Source organism: Triticum urartu, chromosome 4A (genome assembly GCF_056163025.1).
Source record: "Triticum urartu cultivar PI428250 chromosome 4A, HENAU_Tu73, whole genome shotgun sequence".
Classification (NCBI taxonomy): Eukaryota; Viridiplantae; Streptophyta; class Magnoliopsida; order Poales; family Poaceae; genus Triticum; species Triticum urartu.
In genome coordinates, this window is record NC_141876.1 from 60308766 (window position 1) to 60333783 (window position 25018).

At 41.9% G+C, this 25018-nt stretch overlaps 1 protein-coding gene across 1 annotated transcript; it reads right to left on the reverse strand.

The window, feature by feature from the left end:
* Positions 1 to 837: 837 nt before the first annotated feature.
* DPMS2 (dolichol phosphate-mannose biosynthesis regulatory protein-like protein) lies at positions 838 to 7476 on the reverse strand. The gene is made up of 5 exons (XM_048713660.2): positions 6583 to 7476; positions 6133 to 6331; positions 5723 to 5833; positions 1363 to 1506; positions 838 to 1272 (listed from the first exon to the last, which is right to left on the reverse strand). Exons 4-5 carry the CDS (start codon positions 1450 to 1452, stop codon positions 1117 to 1119), a joined length of 246 nt encoding a protein of 81 aa, XP_048569617.1. The 5' UTR covers positions 1453 to 1506; positions 5723 to 5833; positions 6133 to 6331; positions 6583 to 7476; the 3' UTR covers positions 838 to 1116.
* Positions 7477 to 25018: the final 17542 nt, after the last annotated feature.

The following is a 25018-nucleotide window of genomic DNA, read 5'->3' on the forward strand; positions in this document are numbered from 1 at the left end:
CTCCCAAGTATGTGCCCAAGGTTGAGGTTGTTGCATCGAATTGGCACCACCAGCTTTTGTGGAAGTTGGTACAGAGGCCCGTAACCTCACCAAAGCCTCTCAAGATCGAGGCGAGGTTATCAATGTCCTGCTTGATAGGAGCCACAAAGACCGCGGCATCATCCGCATAGAGAGAGGTCCTTACCGTGGCCCCCCGCCCATGAATCTTATGAAGAAGGCCTTTCCGGGTTGCCAGGTCAAGAATTTTATGCAGCGGATCGATCGCAATGACAAAGAGGAGGGGGGAAATGGGGTCCCCCTGACAAAACCCGCTGCCGTGCTTGATTGGCGGGCCGGGCAGCCCATTGAGAATGATGCGAGATGAAGATGTCATTAAAGGGGCAGCAATCCAAGCACGAAACTTGGTGGGGAAACCCATGTGTTGGAGGAGGTTCAGGATGTAACTCCACTTAACCGAATCAAACGCCTTCTTGATATCAAGCTTGAAAAGGAGTGCTGAAGTTTTGCACTTGTGTAGCCTCCGTGCGAAATTCCGAACGTACATAAAGTTGTCATGGATGCTGCGTCGCTTAATGAATGCACTTTGGGCGTTGGAGACTAGGCCATCCATGTGGGGGGCTAGCCGGAGCGAGAGGACCTTGGCGATGATTTTAGCGATGGCGTGGATGAGGCTAATAGGCCTGTAGTCGGAGATGCCTTCCGCACCTTCCTTTTTGGGCAAGAGGACAACATTGACTATTCAGCTTGGAGACGCTAAAATGAGCAAGACACATTTGGCTGTGCCTTTTATGTGCAGCTTCTGTACTGGTACCAAAAGTGAACTACACACAAGCATGATACATGTTAGTGCCGACTACATTGATCAAACACATAATCCGAGAAATATTGATGTAACAACACTTGATATTTGACCAATGTTCATTCTTGGAATGTCATGCACCTTGCCATCAGTAAACTACCAAGAACATGCAAATGCCCATTAGATCTAATTTATGACATAAGTGTCACGAGAAAGCCTTAGATCACAAGCGAAGGCAATATCCACAAGACCTGTCTACTAGGTTCTATAAGTACACCAGAAATTCCACTGGATCGGCAGGGGAGTCACCAAATCCATCAAGCAGCCTTCTTTTTCTTCGACTTCAGCATCACAAGACCGATGAATATACTTAGGAACGAAAGTAGCACCACACCGGCAAACACAGGGATGAAGATGGCGTATTCTTGAGGCAGAAAGTATTGGTGGACAAAATGGTCATCGTCAACAAATGGCTAGGCGGGAAAAGAGAAACAAAATCACCATCGATGCATTAACACAGAAACATATAGAAATGAAGCATGTAATGCCCAGAAGTTACTAACCAAGATTATGACCCAGAAAGTGTAGTAGGTAAAGATGGATAAACTCGTCATGGTCAACACAAGGCCGACTGCCTTGTCTCCCATTTCCATTTCTCCAGAATTTATAGGAACCTACTCTTGATTTGAGATACAAAATTGGGTTTCCTGCATACAGATAAATGCAAACACAGTGAGTATCCAAATAACTTCACATGGTAAGGTTCATAAAATGGAGTGCCAAGATAGTGAAACTACATCAAAATAAATAAATACTTCATAATAATACCAAAAGTCCTGATGTACTCTGAGGTGCAACATGGTATGTAATAAACCTGAGCAACCACTCCACCGCTAAAGCAATAAATTACAGTAGATGCAAAATCATCAACCAGATATCTAGTGTAAGCATCAACTCGGTTGTGCCACGGCGAAATATTTCTTCATTATCATATTTTGCTGAACTTTTGACGACTAATGGACGGAATACTAGGTAAATCTCATATTACAAATACAACAACTGGAGAACTCAGCCTGAATTCAGTAAGCAACCAACCAGCAAGCATTGCATTTCAATGTTGCAGCAAGTAAAACTTGCTCACTGAATTCCTAAGCACCAACCAAATAGAGTTCAGGGTGTCACATGTCATTTGGGACAACCGAAACAGAGGTATTATTTTCAGGGTGGTGAAGAAGCAACAAAGTCATGAAGTCAACAAGTACGCAGATAAATCATCTCCACCGACCACTGCTAGTCCTGCAAACTTCTTACATGAAGAACACAAAAACCTTGTACAATGAAACTTTTTTGATGCTTACATATATTCAGTATACCAAAAAATAGCTGCTAACAGAACACTTTTTTTTTAAAACGGATTAACAGAACACCTTTCATCAGCTAGATTATGCTTTGTTATGGGCAGTGGTGCTACTACAACAACTAAGATTTTGCTGTCCCTTGTTTAAGAATATAAGAATTTTCTAACGACATGGAGTCACATTACACATGACGCATCTAGGAGATACTGCAAAAGGTAATTCATCCTTTGTTGAATTTCAATAATATGCGAGATTTCACTGTTGATGGTAACACACAAGGTGTCTGCAGTTCTTCCGCTTCATTACAAGAGGTAGATCCGTAGATCCACCAGTATGGTTCTTGATTTTGATTAGCAAAAATTATATGGAGTTACTACAGTTCAAATAACGTCCTGTCACCAATTTGTATTTTGGTATAATCATTTTTGAAGTAGTAACTACACAAGCACCACTGAGCAAGAACAAGTATACAGAGATCCCCAACAAATTCAAAAGAAGGCAGGTCAAATCAACCTATGGTTCCACAATGAAGCAGTGAACTCAAAAGTGATATTTATTATTACGTAGTGAACTTAATTCTCTCTTCCATAAATGTCAAGCCTCGAGGAGAAAATTATAGCTATTTAATGGGTAAAAGGGAATAATCCCTTCCATCATTTCCTATTTAGGCCTTCTGTTTCTACCTTCGTGTCTTTTAAAATAAGATTAAAGCATAGACTGCCAGAGGCAACAGGTGACCAAATTGGCAACATAGGTGATCAGAAATGAAATAGATGCACGTTTCTTTCAATATAATATACATTGTATTCTACGGCTGTATGTGTAGATACTAGATAAAATGATAGATAGATAGTTTTGTCTGGATGCTTGTATAATAACTGAACAAGAGCGTCAGCATGAAATAGAGGATATAGAAAAAACGTCATTCTAGTTACTTGTTTATCTGATTTGTTCTAATAACCCAAGCATAACCGCAAGCACCTAGTGGTCCTGCTACAGATCACACACTGAAACAAGTGCTCTCTCAGTGAATGGGGTCAAGGAGGACATGCAAATAATTTTTCTAAATTACGCATCACATATTATAGCAGTAGAGTTAATCAGATCTAAGAATGCTTCAGTCATGTATGCGCTACACACTTAGTTCATGGTCCTCATACAAAAAGGTATCAATGACTGGAAAAAATACAGAGGGCCTAACATGGGGAATGGAGAATGGGTTCATTCTCTACCATCCAATAAACAAATTCGCGTCAAACTGAACACTTTGGAACATGTCAGGATGCATGACTGGACTATAATGCATACTTGCACATGACATACCACAAGCTTGATTATTGTGCCCATATCAAATTTGGAACATGTTCCAAAGTGTTCAGTTTGACGCGAATTTGTTTATTGGATGGTAGAGAATGAACTCATTCTCCATTCCCCATGTTAGGCCCTCTGTATTTTTTCCAGTCATTGATACCTTTTTGTACGAGGACCATGAACCAAGTGTGTAGCGCATACATGACTGAAGCATTCTTAGATCTGATTAACTCTACTGCTATAATATGTGATGCATAATTTAGAAAAATTATTTGCATGTCCTCCTTGACCCCATTCACTGAGAGAGCACTTGTTTCAGTGTGTGATCTGTAGCAGGACCACTAGGTGCTTGCGGTTATGCTTGGGTTATTAGAACAAATCAGATAAACAAGTAACTAAAATGACGTTTTTTCTATATCCTCTATTTCATGCTGACGCTCTTGTTCGGTTATTATACAAGCATCCAGACAAAACTATCTATCTATCATTTTATCTAGTATCTACACATACAGCCGTAGAATACAATGTATATTATATTGAAAGAAACGTGCATCTATTTCATTTCTGATCACCTATGTTGCCAATTTGGTCACCTGTTGCCTCTGGCAGTCTATGCTTTAATCTTATTTTAAAAGACACGAAGGTAGAAACAGAAGGCCTAAATAGGAAATGATGGAAGGGATTATTCCTTTTTACCCATTAAATAGCTATAATTTTCTCCTCGAGGCTTGACATTTATGGAAGAGAGAATTAAGTTCACTACGTAATAATAAATATCACTTTTGAGTTCACTGCTTCATTGTGGAACCATAGGTTGATTTGACCTGCCTTCTTTTGAATTTGTTGGGGATCTCTGTATACTTGTTCTTGCTCAGTGGTGCTTGTGTAGTTACTACTTCAAAAATGATTATACCAAAATACAAATTGGTGACAGGACATTATTTGAACTGTAGTAACTCCATATAATTTTTGCTAATCAAAATCAAGAACCATACTAGTGGATCTACGGATCTACCTCTTGTAATGAAGCGGAAGAACTGCAGACACCTTGTGTGTTACCATCAACAGTGAAATCTCGCATATTATTGAAATTCAACAAAGGATGAATTACCTTTTGCAGTATCTCCTAGATGCGTCATGTGTAATGTGACTCCATGTCGTTAGAAAATTCTTATATTCTTAAACAAGGGACAGCAAAATCTTAGTTGTTGTAGTAGCACCACTGCCCATAACAAAGCATAATCTAGCTGATGAAAGGTGTTCTGTTAATCCGTTTTAAAAAAAAGGTGTTCTGTTAGCAGCTATTTTTTGGTATACTGAATATATGTAAGCATCAAAAAAGTTTCATTGTACAAGGTAACAAGTGGCGAGTCCCCTGGAAAGGCCTTATTAAGCAGCTCGAGCAATATGTTAAAACTCTTATCACTCCAACCCCCAAGAAATTTGGTGTGGAGTAATCTAACTACAAAGTGTAGCTTTGAGAAACTTGTGCACCCAGGATAAAGTTGTTGCCCTGCATCATCTAATAATTGGTGAAAGGCCTCTATATTTGGATCACTTCCATCCTCCCTTAGGTCACCATCATTCCCACCACCATCCCCAACTTCACCAAATTCATGTCCTATATCTTCAAGCATTTCAGGTATCTCATCAAGTACCTCAAATATGTCCTCATCTTCAACCTCGTCGTTTTGAAACTTGACAGGCTCGCACCATTGTGGAAGGCATAACGGTCCCTCCCCATGATACAACCATTTTTTATACCCTTCCAAGAACCCATCGCATACTAAGTGCTCATAGACAACACTACATTCCTTCCATGCACAGTTCACACAGATTTTACAAGGACATAATATCTTGCTCCCTCTAGCAGAATTGGTAAATGCAAATTGTATAAATTGTTTGACCCCTTCAATATACGTTTTTGTATGCCTACAATTATTGATTCATCAATAGATAATCCTTCGATAATATTATATAAAGTGGAAAGCGTGTTCATCTTAATGTTGTACCTAGCATGATCCATCCAACTCTTGTCCATCACGAGTTGCTTGTACTAAATTTGAACCCTTGCCTAATTATCGCAAGCCAACACAAATCAATAATTACAAACCAGAGCAACACTCGAATATTCGAAATATAGTCTAATATTACCATGCAATGATAGAATCAAATTACAAGGTATTCAAACTAAAATCAGAAGATACCACACAACGATATAAAAAATATCAAGTCTTATGATCAAGAATCTCACCAGAAGCTGGAAGTGGCACTTGTTCAATTATTGATGGCTGCAGCTTGATACCTTCTTCACTTCCCAACCTAGATCTTAAACTTGTCCTTAAAGTCTGGTCTAGGCTGGTTCCTGGAACGCGTAAAAATATAATTACCCTAGATGAAGAACAATAACCAACTAGCATGCAGTTATGATCTTACATTTAGCATATCAAAAGGTACCACAAACTTGTCCAGTTTATCATCCAGATCATTAATGAAACTAAATCAAAAGTACCAAGTCATATACTCTAAATAGCACCTGATAGGCATAAATTAGGAATCATGTTCTGACAGTTCAAGTTACAAGGATCTTCTATTAGACTCATAGCTCATAGCCAAGTTTACTACCTCAGCAAAAAAAAAACTGTGCATGTTCTAAATGCAGACCTGTGACAACAGAGAACAGAACTCGGTGCAACCTCTATCTGCGACTCTCAGGCTGTTGCTGCTCCTGCTGATCAGTTGACGAGTAGGTGGCAGAGGAGGTGAACCAGGGGTGAGGATGGCGAAGGGTATCGGGAGGCGTTGTTCTTGGGGAATATAGCACCAATAGAGGGCCTTTTTAGTGATGAGCTCCTTTACATATCTGCAAACATTTATAGATTAATAAACAACAAAGGATTATAAACAGCATGTATGCCACTTAGATACTGGTCATTTTTCATCAAGTGGTGAAGCTACCTAATAGCATGTTTATACTATGAAAAACTGTCATTTATAAGTTTACAAAACATAATGAGTATGATATGAGAAAATGCCAATAACACTAGAAAAGAAATCCATACTTGTAATCCAGCCATATTTCACAACATACAAAATTATGTCAAAGACACAAACCTGCATGTTTTAATCCTTTCACAGCATCAAAGTTTTTGTATGTATATCCCACAAAGCTGAGATCTTTTTAATTCAGCTTCGCCTGTACACTGGGACAACTATGTGGGGTGATGGAGGCGATGGGGCGGCGGCGCTGGATTGCGTGATGCTGGTGCGTCCGGCTGGATTGGGGGATTCTCCTGTGGCGTGGATAAAGAGGATGGGGGCGGTGGTTCTGGGTGGATGCAGGGGCGGCGGGCTGGATTGGGGATGCTCCTGCGGTGTGGATGAAGAGGATGGGGGCGGCGGTGCTAGGTGGATGCAGGGGCGGCGGCGCCGGGTCGATGCAGGGGATGGGGGCGGCGGTGGGTCGATGCAGGGGATGGGGTCGGCGCCGGGTCGATGCAGGTTCGGCGGCGGTGGGTCGATGCAGGTTCGGCGGCGGTGGCTCGATGCAGGGGATGAAGGCGACGGGTGGATGCAGGGGATAGGGGCGGCAGCGCCGGGTCGACGCAGGGGCGGCGGCGGTGGGTCGATGCAGGGGATGGGGGCGGCGGTGGGTCGATGCAGGGGATGGGGTCGGCGCCGGGTCGATGCAGGGGATGGGGTCGGCGGCGGTGGGTCGATGCAGGTTCGGCGGCGGTGGCTCGATGCAGGGGATGAAGGCGACGGGTGGATGCAGGGGATAGGGGCGGCAGCGCCGGGTCGACGCAGGGGCGGCGGCGGTGGGTCGATGCAGGGGATGGGGGCGCGGCAGCGGTGGGTCGACGGAGGGGCGGCGGTGCTAGGGTTTGGCGGCGACGGCGAGATGCAGTGCGGGCGGCTGCTGAGGGAGGGAGAGCGTCGACATGTGTTTTTTTTGAGATGAAGTGTGTGGAGAAGGGGAAAGAGGAGGGGAAAAGGCCACGGTGGGCTTCCAGTGTCTTCTAATTTTTCATTCTCCCGCGACTTACCTCGCGCGCTTTTTGGGCCTCAATTCGTTAATTCCGCGCCAACTGGTTAAGGGCAGTGCGTTCGCCTCCAAAATGAATTTGGGGCAATTGGGCCGCCCCAAAAGATGCCGGCAGATGGCCTGCCCACCTAGCTTTCATATTCCCGGCAGATGCATTAACCTATACATCATTGCCCGACATATAAAGCTTTCCAGACAGTTACTCGCCCCCAATTCTTGCTTATTCCCGGCAGTTAATTGCCCTTAATTTTTTGTCATGGTGTAGTGAACCCTGTAAAATTTCATCGCCTTCCGATGGAGGAATCTCCGGCGATCTATGATATACCGGAGGCCTGTCGAGTCTGGACGGAAATCTGGACGAGTTTAGGACGTGGTATCCAGAGCCTAGCTCGGAGGTTATTTGGAAGATCCAATCATTCATATTCTACGGAATTTCCATATCTACCACCTCTCAAAATTTCAGCTCGATCCGACCGTTCAAACTCCGGGAACCTTTCGATTAGTGCATTACTTTTCGGATCTGTTTTCTGCGCGAATACGAATCCAACCTGAGTTCATCTTTCTTCATAAACGGGATATTGGACAATCTTTTTGGAAGAATATCTTTCTAGGGTATTATGCATTGTTCTTAAACACGTGCCCATAAAATTTTAAGCCTTCTCTAAGGTATTCTTCACCATCACACTGGTGTCAAACCAGTCCGGCAACATTGCTCCACGGTTGCGACCTGCGCTAGACACGTCGTCGCTTTGTTAAGCCGAGCTCAACTTCTTCGGATCATCATCTAGACGAGTTGAACAAGAGTTCAGCATCGCGAAGGATAAATCATCACCAACATCGCCGCCCCATGGATTACGCGGAGCGGGCACACAGGCATTGTCGCACGGTCACTTCATCAAGCCGACATTGACCACGTCACAAGTCACAACCTGCATTGGCATGGCCGCACTGTTGCTTCTTCAAGCCGATGTCCATCATGCCGAACTGCTTCAACACCTCGGCTGACAGGGCAGCCACAACGTCTCCTTACCGACCCACTCCGTCACCTCAGCTAGACCGGGGGCTTCGCCATCTCATCATCAACTTACTCCCGAGACTTCGACATCATCAGCCGACCAGCTTCGTCACGTTAGCTGGACCGTAGGGGCTTTGCCTCGGCGAGCCAACCTTTGCCAGCATCGCCATGCCGTCGCTTCATCGCCCATCAGGCAATGGGTGTGCGATCGAGTCCCAATTTTGGGAGTAACCTTTCTTCAGATTGCTACAACAGATAAACCAGACGCTATTGATCCTATTAATTTTTCTTGCTTGGGTTTACTTTTTCTGAGAAATTATTACTCTGATTTGTTCCATCATATGTACACAGGTCTGTCAAGTGATGGCCGCATCAATGATGGTTGCGTGATGGTTCGGTCAATTTCCCGTCTGCAGTTCAGCGAATGCCTCATTGGGGACTCGAATCGCCCTGTGAATACAGGCTTTGTCACGCCAGCACTCTGCACCGACATTGGCTTCAAAGCCAGGCCACATCTCTTAAAAAATTATTTTTCGTAAATTAATTATGTGAGGTTTTCTTCTATATTTATATTATTATTATTTTGGACTGCATTATTTTACATGTGTAGGTAATCGACTTCGACTGCGTCACGCGATTACTTCAGCAAGCCGACGTCGTCGTCCCAATCACCACGGACCACGTCACCTCGGTTGGACCAGGGCTTCGTCATCATATCATTAACCCACACCACGGACTTCGGCGTCATACTGTCGGCCTGCTCCGTCGCCTCATTCGGACTAGAGGTTCTACCCCGCCACATTAGGCGTGCTATGTCACTACTTCGAAGTGCCGAACTCTTCGCTCTGCCACCTCGGGACCAGCTTGGGAGCTGGGACCTCGTCCCGCCGTAAGCTCAGGCCGCGCATCGACACCGAGCACATTAACCAGCTAAGTCGCTTCCATGCTTAGTTTTTTTAATTCTTGTTCGGTTCGACCAAACATTATATTTATGCGAAAATATGTTTGTCAAAATGAGGTTCGTTAAAAACCACTTTTCTTTGCCCGTGTTAACTGGGGCTCTCAAATTTATATGAGCCATTTTATAATAAGTGTTCTTCTTCTAAGTCGTTGCAAAGTCTTTTTCTACCACTCCTTTCTCGACTCGAGTGTGTGGTCAATAGCCGGATAGCCTGTTTTCTCTCTAATGTCGCTCGAGTTTAGTTCGCTAAAATGGCTTAACGAGCAGTACTCCGCCTTCGGGATAGGAGGTTGCAGCCATAGGCTGGCCCGCTTGAAGTCTTGAGATCGGATGTGTCATATGAATGCACGACAGAAGCACAAAAATTTTAAGACCAATTTTCGGATTGGCACCAAATGACTTGATTTAGTTCGGACGTCAAGCTTTTACGTAAGTTTTTTGGCTTTTCGATCTTATGGCATGTTTAACCTATTTGTGTGTCTCCAGCATAAGTCTCGCAGTACAACGCCGAAAACCTTTAAAGATTCGGCAATATCAAAGAGGGGCTGCGGCTAGAGCCGAACCCACCAAAAGCCAAAGTATTCCATGGACTCCTCGGCAAAACATTCTCAGATACTGCTTTATATGCATCGGTTTCGAATTGTGTCTTCGGTCAATAGTTGGGTTGCCCGGCTCCTGTGCTTGCCTCCTACGTTCTGCTTTGTTCGGCTAGGTGTGCAAAGGGAGAACCACTGCGATTGTGCTTCCAGCTCGCATGGTTAAGCGCCTCAGTGGAGAAAGCTGAAAACTGACTATCACAATAAGCGTAAACTGGTCAGCGGTTCGATGACCGTGTTAAACTATAAGATCGATGGAGGTCACCCCATGTTAAACGACGGGCCGTTCACAAGATTGGCCGAAGTGTTAACGGCTTGACCTCGGCTGTCGCCGAACACTAACTGGGAGCTAATAATTGGCCTCCCAACTTTAAGCTCCTATGACTAAGTGAAAGTTATAAAGCTCACATATCTGATTGCCTCGTTTCCGCTAACACAACCGCCTTCGGGCACCGAGACGTCGGCTAAGGGTTGTTTTGTTATTGTGGAAACACCCTGCGTAGCATCTACAAGGGGGTGGAAGCCGACGATGGGCCACTTTCAACTGATAAACGATCGCAACGGAGTCGAAATAAACATATCATCGGCATTTATATTTAATATACAAGGGCTGCCTTCCATAATCATCGTTATAAAGCCATAAATATGCATCAATTTGACTTAAGATTTTGGCCAAGCTGGGTTGCCTGGCTCCTGTGCTTACCCCTACGTTCTGGAGTTTTCGGCTAGGCAGTAAAGGGAGCACCTCTATGATTGTTACTACCGGGTCATCCGAGTTAGTACCTCAGACTGGGTGAAGCCGAAAGCTAGCGATCTTAAAGGATATAATTGGTCGGCAATGACGGAAGTGAAAATTTTGGTTCATTAAGACCATAGAGTTCGGGAACTTTCCCGACACGAAATCCTCAATATTTTCCTCCCACATTGATTGGAGGAGAGGTTTTATGATCATGATCAGCATGACAACCCGAAGAAATGAACCGATAGCGGGACTATTTTCTTCGGACGATGTTTCTTCCCTTAAAAAGTAACATAACATATTTCTCCGTGTACCTTTGTTTATAAAACCATATGGCCGGATTGCCTTGTTTGTCGTTTATAAAGTAGGACAAACACTCCCCGGCTACTGGCCGAGGAGGTTGAAACCGATGGTTGGTCATAAAAGTTTTGTATAGTGCGAATCTGAGCATTAATGATGTAGAGTACTTGGATACATAGAATCATTACACATAATTTGTGATTTTACTCCAGATATCGATCCTTAATTCGGCCACCCATGCCCACATTAAGGCTCGGGAGCTACCGGGCTTCGGGCTTATCATTTACTAATATTAAAGGGGCACATTGATCCCCTGATCCGGTGTTGCCACCCGACCAGTGTCTCGGGGGCTACTGCATTGCCTATTCAATACAGAAAATTCAAAGTGCTCAGTGTTAGGCTTGACCGAACTATGGGCAAACACATCTTCGGATAACAATAGGAACTATCTAGGACCTATCCGGCGTCAAGCTAATATATTACAGCGACTTCTCGAGACCCTCTCTCAAGGGCTCGTCCGCCAATCACTATCTCCTATAATGTGCATCTCGGGTTTTAGGCCGACACACACCTTGAGGGCTACTGGCTATATATCATGTCAGTAAATAAATTGCATCAACCGGAAAAAAAATCCGCAAACAATCAGCCCAAGCCCGAGGTGGTGCATCACCTCGGAAGCAGTCTGGCATAAAGCTCGGATGCAAGTGGCTGCCTCTATAGAGGGCATTTCCGGTAGAGGGCATTTTCGGCATTAAGCTCGGCTTAACTTCTTCGACTTTTTTGAGCCAAAGTGATCTATGACACCTCGGATATAGTCCGGCATTGGAGCTCGGATATTCTCCGGCATTGGAGCTCGGATGCAGACCGGCGTTGGAGCTCGGCTGCAAAAAGACACCTCGGATGCAGTCCGACATTAGAGCCTGGATACAGTTCGACATTGGATCTCGGACGCAGAGGATACCGCCGCACAGGAAACACTTCAAACCCGAGGTGTGGTGTAAAAATAACAAGGCAATGATAAAGGCCGATAACTTAAAGGGGCTCCTTGGATACCCAACGTGTAAACTCTTCGGATTCACTTCGGCGATCCTCAAGATTGAAGATGAGAAGATTTGTTGAACCAATTTTCAAGACCGATGACCGAAGATGAAGAACAATTTGGAAGAATCGAGGAGAGTCCCCAACTTGAAGACCAGTTCAAGGGGCTACTGACGGTGTCTTGGACTAGGGGGTACTCACCACGTCGTCTTGGATCGGTCCGAGGACCCCCTGATGTCTACTACACAACCTTCTTCTTGTAGACATTGTTGGGCCTCCAAGTGCAGAGGTTTGTAGGACAATAGCAAATTTCCCTCAAGTGGATGACCTAAGGTTTATCAATCCGTGGGAGGCATAGGATGAAGATGGTCTCTCTCAAACAATCCTGCAACCAAATAACAAAGAGTCTCTTGTGTCCCCAACACACCCAATACAATGGTAAATTGTATAGGTGCACTAGTTCGGCGAAGAGATGGTGATACAAGTGCAATATGGATAGTAGATAATGGTTTTTGGAATCTGAAAATATAAAAACAGCAAGGTAACAAGTGGTAAAAGTGAGCGTAAACGGTATTGCAATGTGTTGAAACAAGGCCTAGGGTTCATACTTTCACCAGTGCAAGTTCTCTCAACAATAATAACATAATTGGATCATATAATTATCCCTCAACATGCAACAAAGAGTCACTCCAAAGTCACTAATAGCGTAGAACAAACAAAGAGATTATTGTAGGGTACGAAACCACCTCAAAGTTATCCTCAATTACATTTTTGTAGTTTTCTTTTATAGACTAAACTAGTGATAAAACAAGAAACTAAAAGATTCGATTGCAAGATCTAAAGATATACCTTCAAGCGCTAACCTCCCCGGCAACGACGCCAGAAAAGAGCTTGATGTCTACTACACAACCTTCTTATTGTAGACGTTGTTGGGCCTCCAAGTGCAGAAGTTTGTAGGACAGTAGCAAATTTCCCTCAAGTGGATGACCTAAGGTTTATCAATCCGTGGGAGGCGTAGGATGAAGATGGTCTCTCTCAAACAACCCTGCAACCAAATAACAAAGAGTCTCTTGTGTCCCCAACACACCCAATACAATGGTAAATTCTATAGGTGCACTAGTTCGGTGAAAGATGGTGATACAAGTGCAATATGGATAGTAGATAATGGTTTTTGTAATCTGAAAACACAAAAACAGCAAGGTAACAAGTGGTAAAAGTGAGCGTAAACGGTATTGCAATGTGTTGAAACAAGGCCTAGGGTTCATACTTTCACTAGTGCAAGTTCTCTCAACAATAATAACATAATTGGATCATATAACTATCCATCAACATGCAACAAAGAGTCACTCCAAAGTCACTAATAGCGGAGAACAAACAAAGAGATTATTGTAGGGTACGAAACCACCTCAAAGTTATCCTTTCTGATCGATCTATTCAAGAGTCCGTAGTAAAATAACATGAAGCTATTCTTTCCGTTCAATCTATCATAGAGTTCATACTAGAATAATACCTTAAGACACAAATCAACCAAAACCCTAATGTCACCTAGATACTCCAATGTCACCTCAAGTATCCGTGGGTATGATTATACGATATGCATCACACAGTCTCAGATTCATCTATTCAACCAACACAAAGAACTTCAAAGAGTGCCCCATAGTTTCTACCGGAGAGTCAAGACGAAAATGTGTGCCAACCCCTATGCATAAGTTCACGGAACTCGCAAGTTGATCACCAAAACATACATCAAGTGGATCACGTGATATCCCATTGTCACCACAGATAAGCACATGCAAGACATACCTAAAGTGTTCTCAAATCCTTAAAGACTCAATCCGATAAGATAACTTCAAAGGGAAAACTCAATTCATCACAAAAGAGTAGAGGGGGAGAAACATCATAAGATCCAACTATAATAGCAAAGCTCGCGATACATCAAGATCGTACCACCTCAAGAACACGAGAGAGAGAGATCAAACACATAGCTACTGGTACATACCCTCAGCCCCGAGGGTGAACTACTCCCTCCTCGTCATGGAGAGCGCCGAGATGATGAAGATGGCCACCGGAGAGGGATTCTCCCTCCGGCAGGGTGCCAGAACGGGTCTAGATTGGTTTTCGGTGGCTACGGAGGCTTATGGCGGCGGAACTCCCGATCTATTCTGCTCCCCGAAGTTTTTAGGGTATATGGATATATATATAGGCGAAAGAAGTCGGTAAGGGGAGCCACGAGGGGCCCACGAGGGTGGGGGCGCGCCCAGGGGGGCAGGCGCGCCTCCCTGCCTCGTGGCCACCTAGGAGCTTCCTTGACTTCAACTCCAAGTCTCCTCAATCACGTTCGTTCCAAAAATCACGCTCCCGAAGGTTTCATTCCATTTGGACTCTGTTTGATATTCCTTTTCTGCGAAACACTGAAACAAGGGAAAAACAGGAACTGGCACTGGGCTCTGGGTTAATAGGTTAGTCCCAAAAAAATACAAAAGTGTAAAATAAAGCCCATAAACATCCAAAACACATAATATAATAGCATGGAACAATCAAAAAATTATAGATACATTGGAGACGTACACCCCCATGGCGGTTCACTTATGGGCCACTTCGGGCAGCCCATGCCACATACAAGGAGGATTCCACAAAGACTTGGCGCCCAAGACAAGGACTCCTCTAAACCCTAGGCCTCTGGTGTGTTATATAAACCGAGGCCAGGCTAGTCAATAGAACATCTCATATTCATTAGAACAATCTCGTGGTAGACCCATGCATGTACTCTGTACTACACCCATATGAATACAATCAAAAGTAGGATGTAGGGTATTATCTCTTCGAGAGAGCCCGAACCTGGGTAAAACCCTGTGTCCATGTTAACATCACTCCAAGACGCCTAGCTTAGGACCCCTACTACGAGATACGCCGGATATAGAACCGACAGCAGCCTTGGGGGCAGTCTTGGGCTTTGATGGAGCAGCCCCTTACTTGATGGCATCCCCCATCAACTTCTGTGCTTTGGGTGCTGGTGCAGCATCCTCCTCATTCTCTTCCTCATCTGATTGGATCATCATAGATGGCTTTCCAATAACTCTAGCCATGGTCTTCTTGACCATTTCCTTCCTCTTCTTTCCCTCACCAGCAGCCTCTTCTTCTGTTGACATGGAGATCTCAAGAGTTGAGGCTCTAGCCTTAGACATTGACACTCTCTTGGCAGGAGCTTTTTTGTGCAACCCAGGCTTGGTTGAAGCTGTAGTGCCAAACTCTTTCTTGACAACATTCTTCTTTGAAGTGACCTCTTCATCAACAACAAAGTCTTCATCCTTTGATTTTGAGTTTCTCTTCTTCCTTGTCCTTGTTGCTGCTTTGGGCAAGTTGCTCGGGATGCTTCTGCTACCCTCATCATAGCTGCCAGAGGGACTGGTGCCCTCACTCAAGTTAACTTGCTCCTCAGATTTGTTCTGGCTGTCACTTTGGTCTGACATGGCTGAAACTGAAAGCTGACCCTGTGAATAGATATAGTTGAGATAGAGTGGATGAGTGATACTTCTCCAACGTATCTATAATTTTTGATTGCTATGCTATTATATTATCAATCTTGGATGTTTTATAATCATTTTATATCATTTTTGGTACTAAAGTGGCAAGTGCCACTTGCTGTTTTTTGCATGTTTTCTACATCGCAGATAATCAATACCAAACGGAGTCCAAACACAGCGAAACTTTTTGTGGATTTTTTTGGACCAGAAGACAACGAATGGGCCGAAGAAGCACCTGGGGGCTGCTCCAAGGGGAGCACGTGCCCACCTCGGGTGCCCCCGGACCGCCTCTTTACTCTATAAATACCCCAATATTCCAGAAACCCTAGGGGAGTCGACAAAAATCAATTCTAGCCGTCGCAGAGTCCAGAACCACCAGATCCAATCTAGACACCATCACAGAGGGGTTCACCACTTCCATTGGTGCCTCTCCGATGATGCGTGAGTAGTTCTTTGTAGAACTTTGGGTCCGTAGTTAGTAGCTAGATGGCTTCCTCTCTCTCGTCCGATTCTCAATACAATGGTCTCTTGGAGATCCATATGATGTAACTCTTTTGCGGTGTGTTTGTTGGGATCCGATGAACTTTGAGTTTATGATCAAATCTATCTATTTTTATCCATGAAAGTTATTTGAGTTTCTTTGATCTCTTATATGCATGATTGCTTATAGCCTTGTATTTCTTCTCTGATGTTTGGGTTTTGTTTGGCCAACTTGATCTATTTATCTTGCAATGGGAAGAGGTGCTTTGTAGTGGGTTCGATCTTACGGTGCTTGATCCCAGTGACAGAAGGGGAACCGACACGTATGTATCGTTGCTACTAAGGATAAAATGATGGGGGTCTATTTCTACATAAATAGATCTTGTCTACATCATGTCATCGTTCTTATTGGATTACCCTGTTTCTCCATGAACTTAGTACACTAGATGCATGCTGGATAGCGGTCGATGTGTGGAGTAATAGTAGTAGATGCAGGCAGGAGTCGGTCTACTAATCTTGGACGTGATGCCTATGTAATGATCATTTCTTGGATATCGTCATGAGTATTTGAAGTTCTATCAATTGCCCAACAGTAATTTGTTCACCCACCGTTTGCTATTTTTCTCGAGAGAAGCCACTAGTGAAACCTACGCCCCTCGGGTCACTTCTTCATATTATTTGCCTTTGCGATCTATTTTCCTTTGCCTTTATTTTTAGATCTACTAAACCCAAAAACCCAAAAATACCTTGCTACAATTTATTCTTATTTATTTTATTTGGCGTTCGATCTATCAATCTACTACAATTTATTCACGTACATTTTGCCTATCTTGGGTGCCGTACCCGAAAGGGATTGACAACCCCTTTTACACGTCAGGTTAGGAGTATTTGTTATTTTTGTGCAGGTGTTGTTTACGTTTTGTTGCCTGGTTCTCCTACTGGTTCGATAACCTTGGTTTCATCACTGAGGGAAATACCTACCGTCGCTGTGCTGCATCATCCCTTCCTCTTTGGGGAAATACCGACGTAGCTTCAAGCCGCTATCAAAAGGAATTTCCAGCGCCGTTGCCGGGGAGGATCATCTACATATACCAGGTTCCTAATCACAAAATCACATCTCCTCGCAATTTACATTATTTACCATTTGCCTCTCGTTTTCCTCTCCCCTACTTCACAAATATTTACCGTTTTATTCCCTCTTTTTCGTTCGCCTTTTTCTTGCCGGATCTGTTTTTTAGTGCAATCTTGTTATGTAGTCATCATGGTTCAAGAGAACACCAAGTTGTGTGATTTATCAAATACCAACAACAATGATTTTATTGGCACTCTGATTGCTCCCGCCACTAGTGTGGAGTCTTGTGATATTAATACTGCTTTGCTGAATCTTGGTATGGAAGATCAATTTTCTGGTACTCCTAAGGAGGATGTCACATCCCACCTTAATACCTTCGTGGAATTATGTGATATGCAAAAGAAAAAACATGTCGACAATGATATTGTGAAGATGAAATTATTTCCGTTTTCTTTGCATGATTCTGTAAAAATTTGGTTTTCTTCTTTGCCTCGCAATAGTATCAATTCTTGGAATAAGTGCAAAGATGCTTTTATCACTAAGTATCTTCCGCCCGCAAAAATTATTTCCCTTAGAACCCAGATCATGAATTTCAAGCAACTTGAACATGAGCATGTTGCACAATCTTGGGAGAGGATGAAAATGATGCTAAGGAATTGCCCAACTCATGGGTTAAATCTTTGGATGATCATACAAATTTTTTATGCGGGATTGATTTTGTTTCTCATAATATTTTATATTCCGCCGTGGGTGGTACTTTTATGGAAATTACTTTGGGTGAAGCCAGCAAATTGCTTGATAATATCATGGCGAATTATTCACAATGGCATACCGAAAGAGCTCCTACTAGTAAAAAAATTAATTCGGTTGAAGAAATTTCTTCTTTGAGTGAAAAAGTTGATGCTCTTATGAAATTGGTTGCTAGTAAAAGTGCTCCTATTGATTTCAATGATTTGCATTTGTCTACTTTGATTGAGAAAAATAGTGATGCCGTATATGTGAATTTTATCTCTTGAAATAATTTCAATAACAATGCTTATAGAGGTAATTTTAATCCTAGGCTTTTTCCTAGTAATTCCTCTAATAATTATGGTGATTCCTATGGAAATTGTTCTTATAATAATAATAGGAACACCTCTGATCTTGAGAATAATATTAAAGAATTTCTCAACACGCAAAAAGTTTTCAACACTACCATAGAAGAAAAGTTGAATAAGATTGATGATTTTTCTAGAAGTGTTGATAGAATTTCTCATGATGTAGAAAGTCTCAAGATGAAAATTTTTGTGCCTAAAGTTGAGGAATAAATTAAAGCTCTCTATGTTTCTATGGATGAAATTAAGAAAAGAACTGCTAATCTTAGAGCTAAAAGAGAATTTTTAGAAAAAGCGTTTTCTAGTGATTACTTTCGTAAAAGTGATGAAGAGCTTAAAATGATTGGTGTTTCTTCTATTGATTCCTTGTTTAGTAAAGTTAAGATTGATGAAAAAGGGACTGGAGAAGAGTCAACTTTAGTAGAAGGCGTCCCGATAATTTGAAGGGTGAAAATCTTGTTGAGAAAATTGATAAAAGTGGGTTTGAAGAGGTCAAAACTTTAACTAGTGACGCGCCCACTCTTTTGGATTACAAAGACTTTAATTATGATAGTGTGACAACCTGGTTTTTGCCCTCTTTTCTTTGCCTGACTTTCAGTTGGTTTGAATTTGAAATTTGGAGTTTTGAATCTTTTCATATGGACTTAAACACTTGGGTACCCCTTGGCTTTCACCCAAGTGTCCCATTTCCCTCTCTAACCATCATTCCCACTCTGGTTCACCTCAAAATAATATTTGGAATATTTTTCTTAAATGAAAAATATTCATTTCCCTCTCTTAAACCCTAGCTAGCTCAATGTGCTCCAAAGCAACCCCAATTTTTCTTGCCCACAAAACTCTGAGAAAATTCACAAATATTCTTTGAACCCTAGGGCACCTTCCTGAGCAAAAATATTGCATCACTTTTTGGAGTATTTTTGCTACAGAAAATATTTTCTGTTCTGGACAGAAATGGTGGCTTCTACAGCAACAACCATTTTACTTGCTCCATTGTGGCTGATTTTTCTTATGCATCATCACCTTAGTAGATGATTGCTAACTGATGCGTCCATTTTGCATCATGCTTTTATATCGATATTTATTGCATTATGGGCTGTTATTACACATTATGTCACAATACTTATGCCTGTTCTCTCTTATTTTACAAGGTTTACATAAAGAGGGAGAATGCCGGCAGCTGGGATTCTGGGCTGGAAAAGGAGCAAATATTAGAGACCTATTCTGCAAAACTCCAAAAGTCCTGAAACTCCACGAAAGACGTTTTCCAAATATATAAAAAATACTGAGAGCAAGAACTTCACCAGGGGGGCCACACCCTACCCACGAGGGTGGGGGCGCGTCCTACCCCTTGGGCGCGCCCCCCTACCTCGTGGGCCCCCTGGTGGCCCTCCGGTGACCATCTTCTTCTATATGAAGTCTTTTGATGGGAAAAAATAGGGAGCCATCTTCTCGGATGAAACTCCACCACCACGAGGTGGAACCTTGGCGGAACCAATCTAGGGCTCTGGCAGAGCTGTTCTGCCGGGGAAACTTCCCTCCCGGAGGGGGAAATCATCGCCATGGTCATCACCAACGCTCCTCTCATCGAGAGAGGGCAATCTCCATCAACATCTTCATCAGCACCATCTCCTCTCAAAACCCTAGTTCATCTATTGTATCCAATTATTGTCTCCATGTCCGGGATTGGTGCTAGTAGGTTGCTAGTAGTGTTAATTACTCCTTGTAGTTGATGCTAGTTGGTTTAATTGGTGGAAGATCATATGTTCAGATCCTATATGCATATTAATACCCCTCTGCTCATGAACATGTTTATGCTTTTTGATTAGTTACTTTTGTTCCTGAGGACATGGGAGAAGTCTTGCTATTAGTAGTCATGTGAATTTGGTATTCGTTCGATATTTTGATGAGATGTATGTTGTCTCTCCTCTAGTGGTATTATGTGAACGTCGACTACATGACACTTCACCATTGTTTGGGCCTAGAGGAAGGCATTGGGGAGTAATAAGTAGATGATGGGTTGCTAGAGTGACAGAAGCTTAAACCCTGGTTTATGCGTTGCTTCGTAAGGGGATCCATATGTTTCATGCTATGGTTAGGTCTACCTTAATACTTCTGTTGTAGTTGAGGATGCTTGCAATAGAGGTTAATCATAAGTGGGATGCTTGTCCAAGTAAGGGCAGTACCCAAGCACCGGTCCACCCACATACCAGCTTATCAAAGTACCGAACGTCAATCATATGAGCGTGATGAAAACTAGCTTGATGATATTCCCATGTGTCCTCGGGAGCGCTTTTCTCTATATAAGAGTTTGTCCAGGCTTGTCCTTTGCTACAAAAAGGATTGGGCCACCTTGCTGCACTTTATTTACTTTTGTTACTTGTTTCTCGTTACAAATTATCCTATCACAAAACTATCTGTTACCACTTATTTCAGTACTTGCAGAGAATACCTTGCTGGAAACCGCTTATCAGTTCCTTCTGCTCCTCGTTGGGTTTGACACTCTTACTTATCGAAAGGACTACGATAGATCCCCTATACTTGTGGGTCATCAAGACTCTTTTATGGCGCCGTTGCCGGGGAGTGAAGCGCCTTTGGTAGGTGGAATTTGGTAAGGAAAAATTTATATAGTGTGCTGAAATTTACTATCACTTGTTATTATGGAAAGTAATCCTCTGAGGGGCTTGTTTGGGGTATCTTCACCCCGACCAGTAGAGCAAAGAGTTGCTCCTCAACCTACTGACAATGAAAATGAAAATGAAAATGTCTGCTTTGAAATTCCTTCGGGTATGATAGAAAAACTGCTAGCTAATCCCTTTTTAGGAGATGGAACAAAACATCCTGATGAGCATCTAATATATGTGGATGAAGTTTGTGGACTATTTAGGCTTGCAGGTGTACCCGGAGATGTTGTTAAGAAGAAGATCTTCCCTTTATCTTTGAAGGGATACGCATCGACATGGTATAGGTTATGTGATGATATGGGGTCTTGGAATTACAAACGATTGAAATTGGAATTTCATCAGAAGTTTTATCCTATGCATCTTGTTCATCATGATCGCAATTACATATATAATTTTTGGCCTCGCGAAGGAGAAAGCATCGCTCAAGCTTGGGGCAGGCTTAAATCAATGTTATATTCATGCCCCAATCATGAGCTCTCGAGAAAAATGATTATTCAAAATTTCTATGCTCGGCTTTCTGATAACAATCTCACCATGCTTGATACTTCTTGTGCTGGTTCTTTTATGATGAAGACTATTGAATTCAAATGGGATTTATTGGAAAGAATTAAATGCAACTCTGAAGATTGGGACCTCGACAAAGGTAAGGAGTCAGGTATAACACCTAGTTTTGATTGTGTTAAATCTTTTATGGATACCGATATTTTTCGTAAATTTAGCACTAAATATGGACTTGACTCTGAGATAGTAGCTTCTTTTTGTGAATCTTTTGCTACTTATGTTGATCTCCCCAAGGAGAAGTGGTTTAAATATCATCCTCCCATAGAAGTAAAAGTAGCTGCACCTATTAAAGTTGAAGAAAAGATTATCACTTATAATGACCCTATTGTTCCTACTTCTTATGTTGAGAAACCACCTTTCCCTGTTAGGATAAAGGATCATGCTAAAGCTTCAACTGTAGTTCCTAAAAGCAATATTAAAACATATACACCTCCTGAGCAAGTTAAAGTTGAACCTAATATTGCTATTGTTAAAGATCTCTTGTCCGATAATATTGTTGGGCATGTTATTTATTTCTGTGATGAAACTGCTAGAATTGCTAAACCTTGTGCTAAAGATAAACCTAGACCTGTGGTAGGCATGCATATTATTTCTGTTAAAATAGGAGATCATTGTTATCATGGCTTATGTGATATGGGTGCTAGTGCTAGTGCAATACCTTATTCCTTATACAAAGAAGTTATGCATGATATTGCACCTGCTGAGATGGAAGATATTGATGTCACAATTAAACTTGCCAATAGAGATACTATTTCACCAATGGGAATTGTTAGAGATGTTGAAGTCTTGTGTGGGAAAACTAAATATCCTGCTGATTTTCTTGTTCTTGGTTCCCCACAACATAGCTTTTGTCCCATTATATTTGGTAGACCCTTCTTGAACACTTTTAATGCTACCATAGATTGCAAAAGGGATGTTGTTACTGTCGGTTTAGATGATATGACTCATGAATTTAATTTCTCTAAATTTAGTAGAAAACACCGTGAAGAAGAATTACATAGTAAGGATGAAATTATTGGTCTTGCTTCTATTGTCGTACCTCCCAGTGATCCTTTAGAACATTATTTGCTAGACCATGAAAATGATATGTTTATGAATGAAAGAAGGGAAATAGAGGAAGTATTCTTTAAACAGGAACCTATTCTGAAAAACAATTTACCTGTTGAAATCCTAGGGGATCCTCCTCCACCCAAGGGTGATCCCGTGTTTGAGCTTAAACCGTCACCTGATACTCTTAAATATGCTTATCTTGATGAAAAAAAGATATATCCTGTTATTATTAGTGCTAACCTTTCAGAGCATGAGGAAGAGAGATTATTGATAACTCCGAAGAAGCACCATGCTGCTATTGGGTATACTCTTGACGATCTTAAGGGCATTAGTCCCACTCTATGTCAACATAAAATTATTTTGGAAGAAGATGCTAAACCAGTTCGTGATCATCAATGTGGTAAGAAAGGAAATACTAAAGCTCCTTGAGGCAGGTATAATCTATCCCGTTGATGATAGTCAATGGGTAAGTCCTGTCCATTGTGTCCCTAAGAAGGGAGGTATTACTGTCGTTCCTAATGATAAAGATGAATTGATTCCTCAAAGAATTATTACAGGTTATAGGATGGTAATTGATTTCCGCAAATTAAATAAGGCAACTAAAAAGGATAATTACCCCTTACCTTTTATCGATCAAATTCTAGAAAGATTATCCAAACATACACATTTTTGCTTTCTAGATGGTTATTCTGGTTCTCTCAAATACATGTGTCAGCCAAAGATTAATCAAAGACTACTTTTACATGCCCTTTTGGTACTTTTGCTTATAGACGTATGCCTTTTGGTTTATGTAATGCACCTGCTACCTTTCAAAGATGCATGATGGCTATATTCTCTAACTTCTGTGAAAAGATTTGTGAGGTTTTCATGGACGATTTTTCCGTCTATGGATCTTCTTTTGATGATTGCTTAAGCAACCTTGATTGAGTTTTGCAGAGATGGAAGAAACTAATCATGTCTTGAATTGGGAAAAGTGCCACTTTATGGTCAATGAAGGTATTGTCTTGGGGCATAAAGTTTCTGAAAGAGGTATTGAAGTTGATAAAGCCAAGGTTGATGCTATTGAAAAGATGCCATGTCCCAAGGACATCAAAGGTATAAGAAGTTTCCTTGGTCATGCCGGATTTTATAGGAGGTTCATTAAGGACTTCTCAAAAATTTCTCGGCCTCTGACTAATTTATTACAAAAAGATATACCATTTGTTTTTTATGATGATTGTGTAGAAGCATTTGAAATACTTAAGAAAGCATTGATTTCTGCACCTATGGTTCAGCCACCTGATTGGAATTTACCCTTTGAAATTATGTGTGATGCTAGTGATTATGCTGCAGGTGTTGTTCTAGGACAAAGAGTTGATAAGAAATTAAATGTTAATATGCTAGTAAAACCCTAGACAATGCTCAAAGAAATTATGCTACCACTGAAAAAGAATTCTTAGCAGTTGTATTTGCTTGTGATAAGTTCAGACCTTATATTGTTGATTCTAAAGTAACTATTCACACTCATCACGCTGCTATTAAATATCTCATGGAAAATAAAGATGCTAAACCTAGACTTATTAGATGGGTTCTCTTGCTACAATAATTTGACTTACATATTGTTGATAGAAAGGGAGCTGAGAACCCCGTTGCAGACAACTTGTCTAGGTTAGAAAATGTGCTTGATGACCCACTTCCTATTGATGATAGCTTTCCAGATGAGCAATTAAATGTCATAAATGCTTCTCATACTGCTCCATGGTATGCTGATTATGCTAATTACATTGTTGCTAAGTTTATACCACCTAGTTTCACATACTAGCAAAAGAAAAAAGTTCTTCTATGATTTGAGGCATTACTTTTGGGATGACCCACATCTTTATAAAGAAGGAGTAGATGGTGTTATTAGACGTTGTGTACCTGAGCATGAACAGGAACAGATCCTACGCAAGTGTCACTCTGAAGCTTATGGAGGACACCATGCTGGAGATAGAACTGCACATAAGGTATTGCAATCTGGTTTTTATTGGCCTACTCTCTTCAAGGATGCCCGTAAGTTCATATTATCTTGTGATGAATGTCAAAGAATTGGTAATATTAGTAGACGTCAAGAACTGCCTATGAACTATTCACTTGTTATTGAACCATTTGATGTTTGGGGCTTTGACTATATTGGACCCTTTCCTTCCTCTAATGGATATACACATATTTTAGTTGTTGTTGATTACGTTACTAAGTGGGTAGAAGCTATTCCAACTAGTAGTGCTGATCATAACACTTCTATTAAAATTCTTAAAGAAGTTATTTTTCCAAGATTCGGAGTCCCTAGATATTTAATGACAGATGGTGGTTCACATTTTATTCATGGTGCTTTCCGTAAAATGCTTGCTAAATATGATGTTCATCATAGAATTG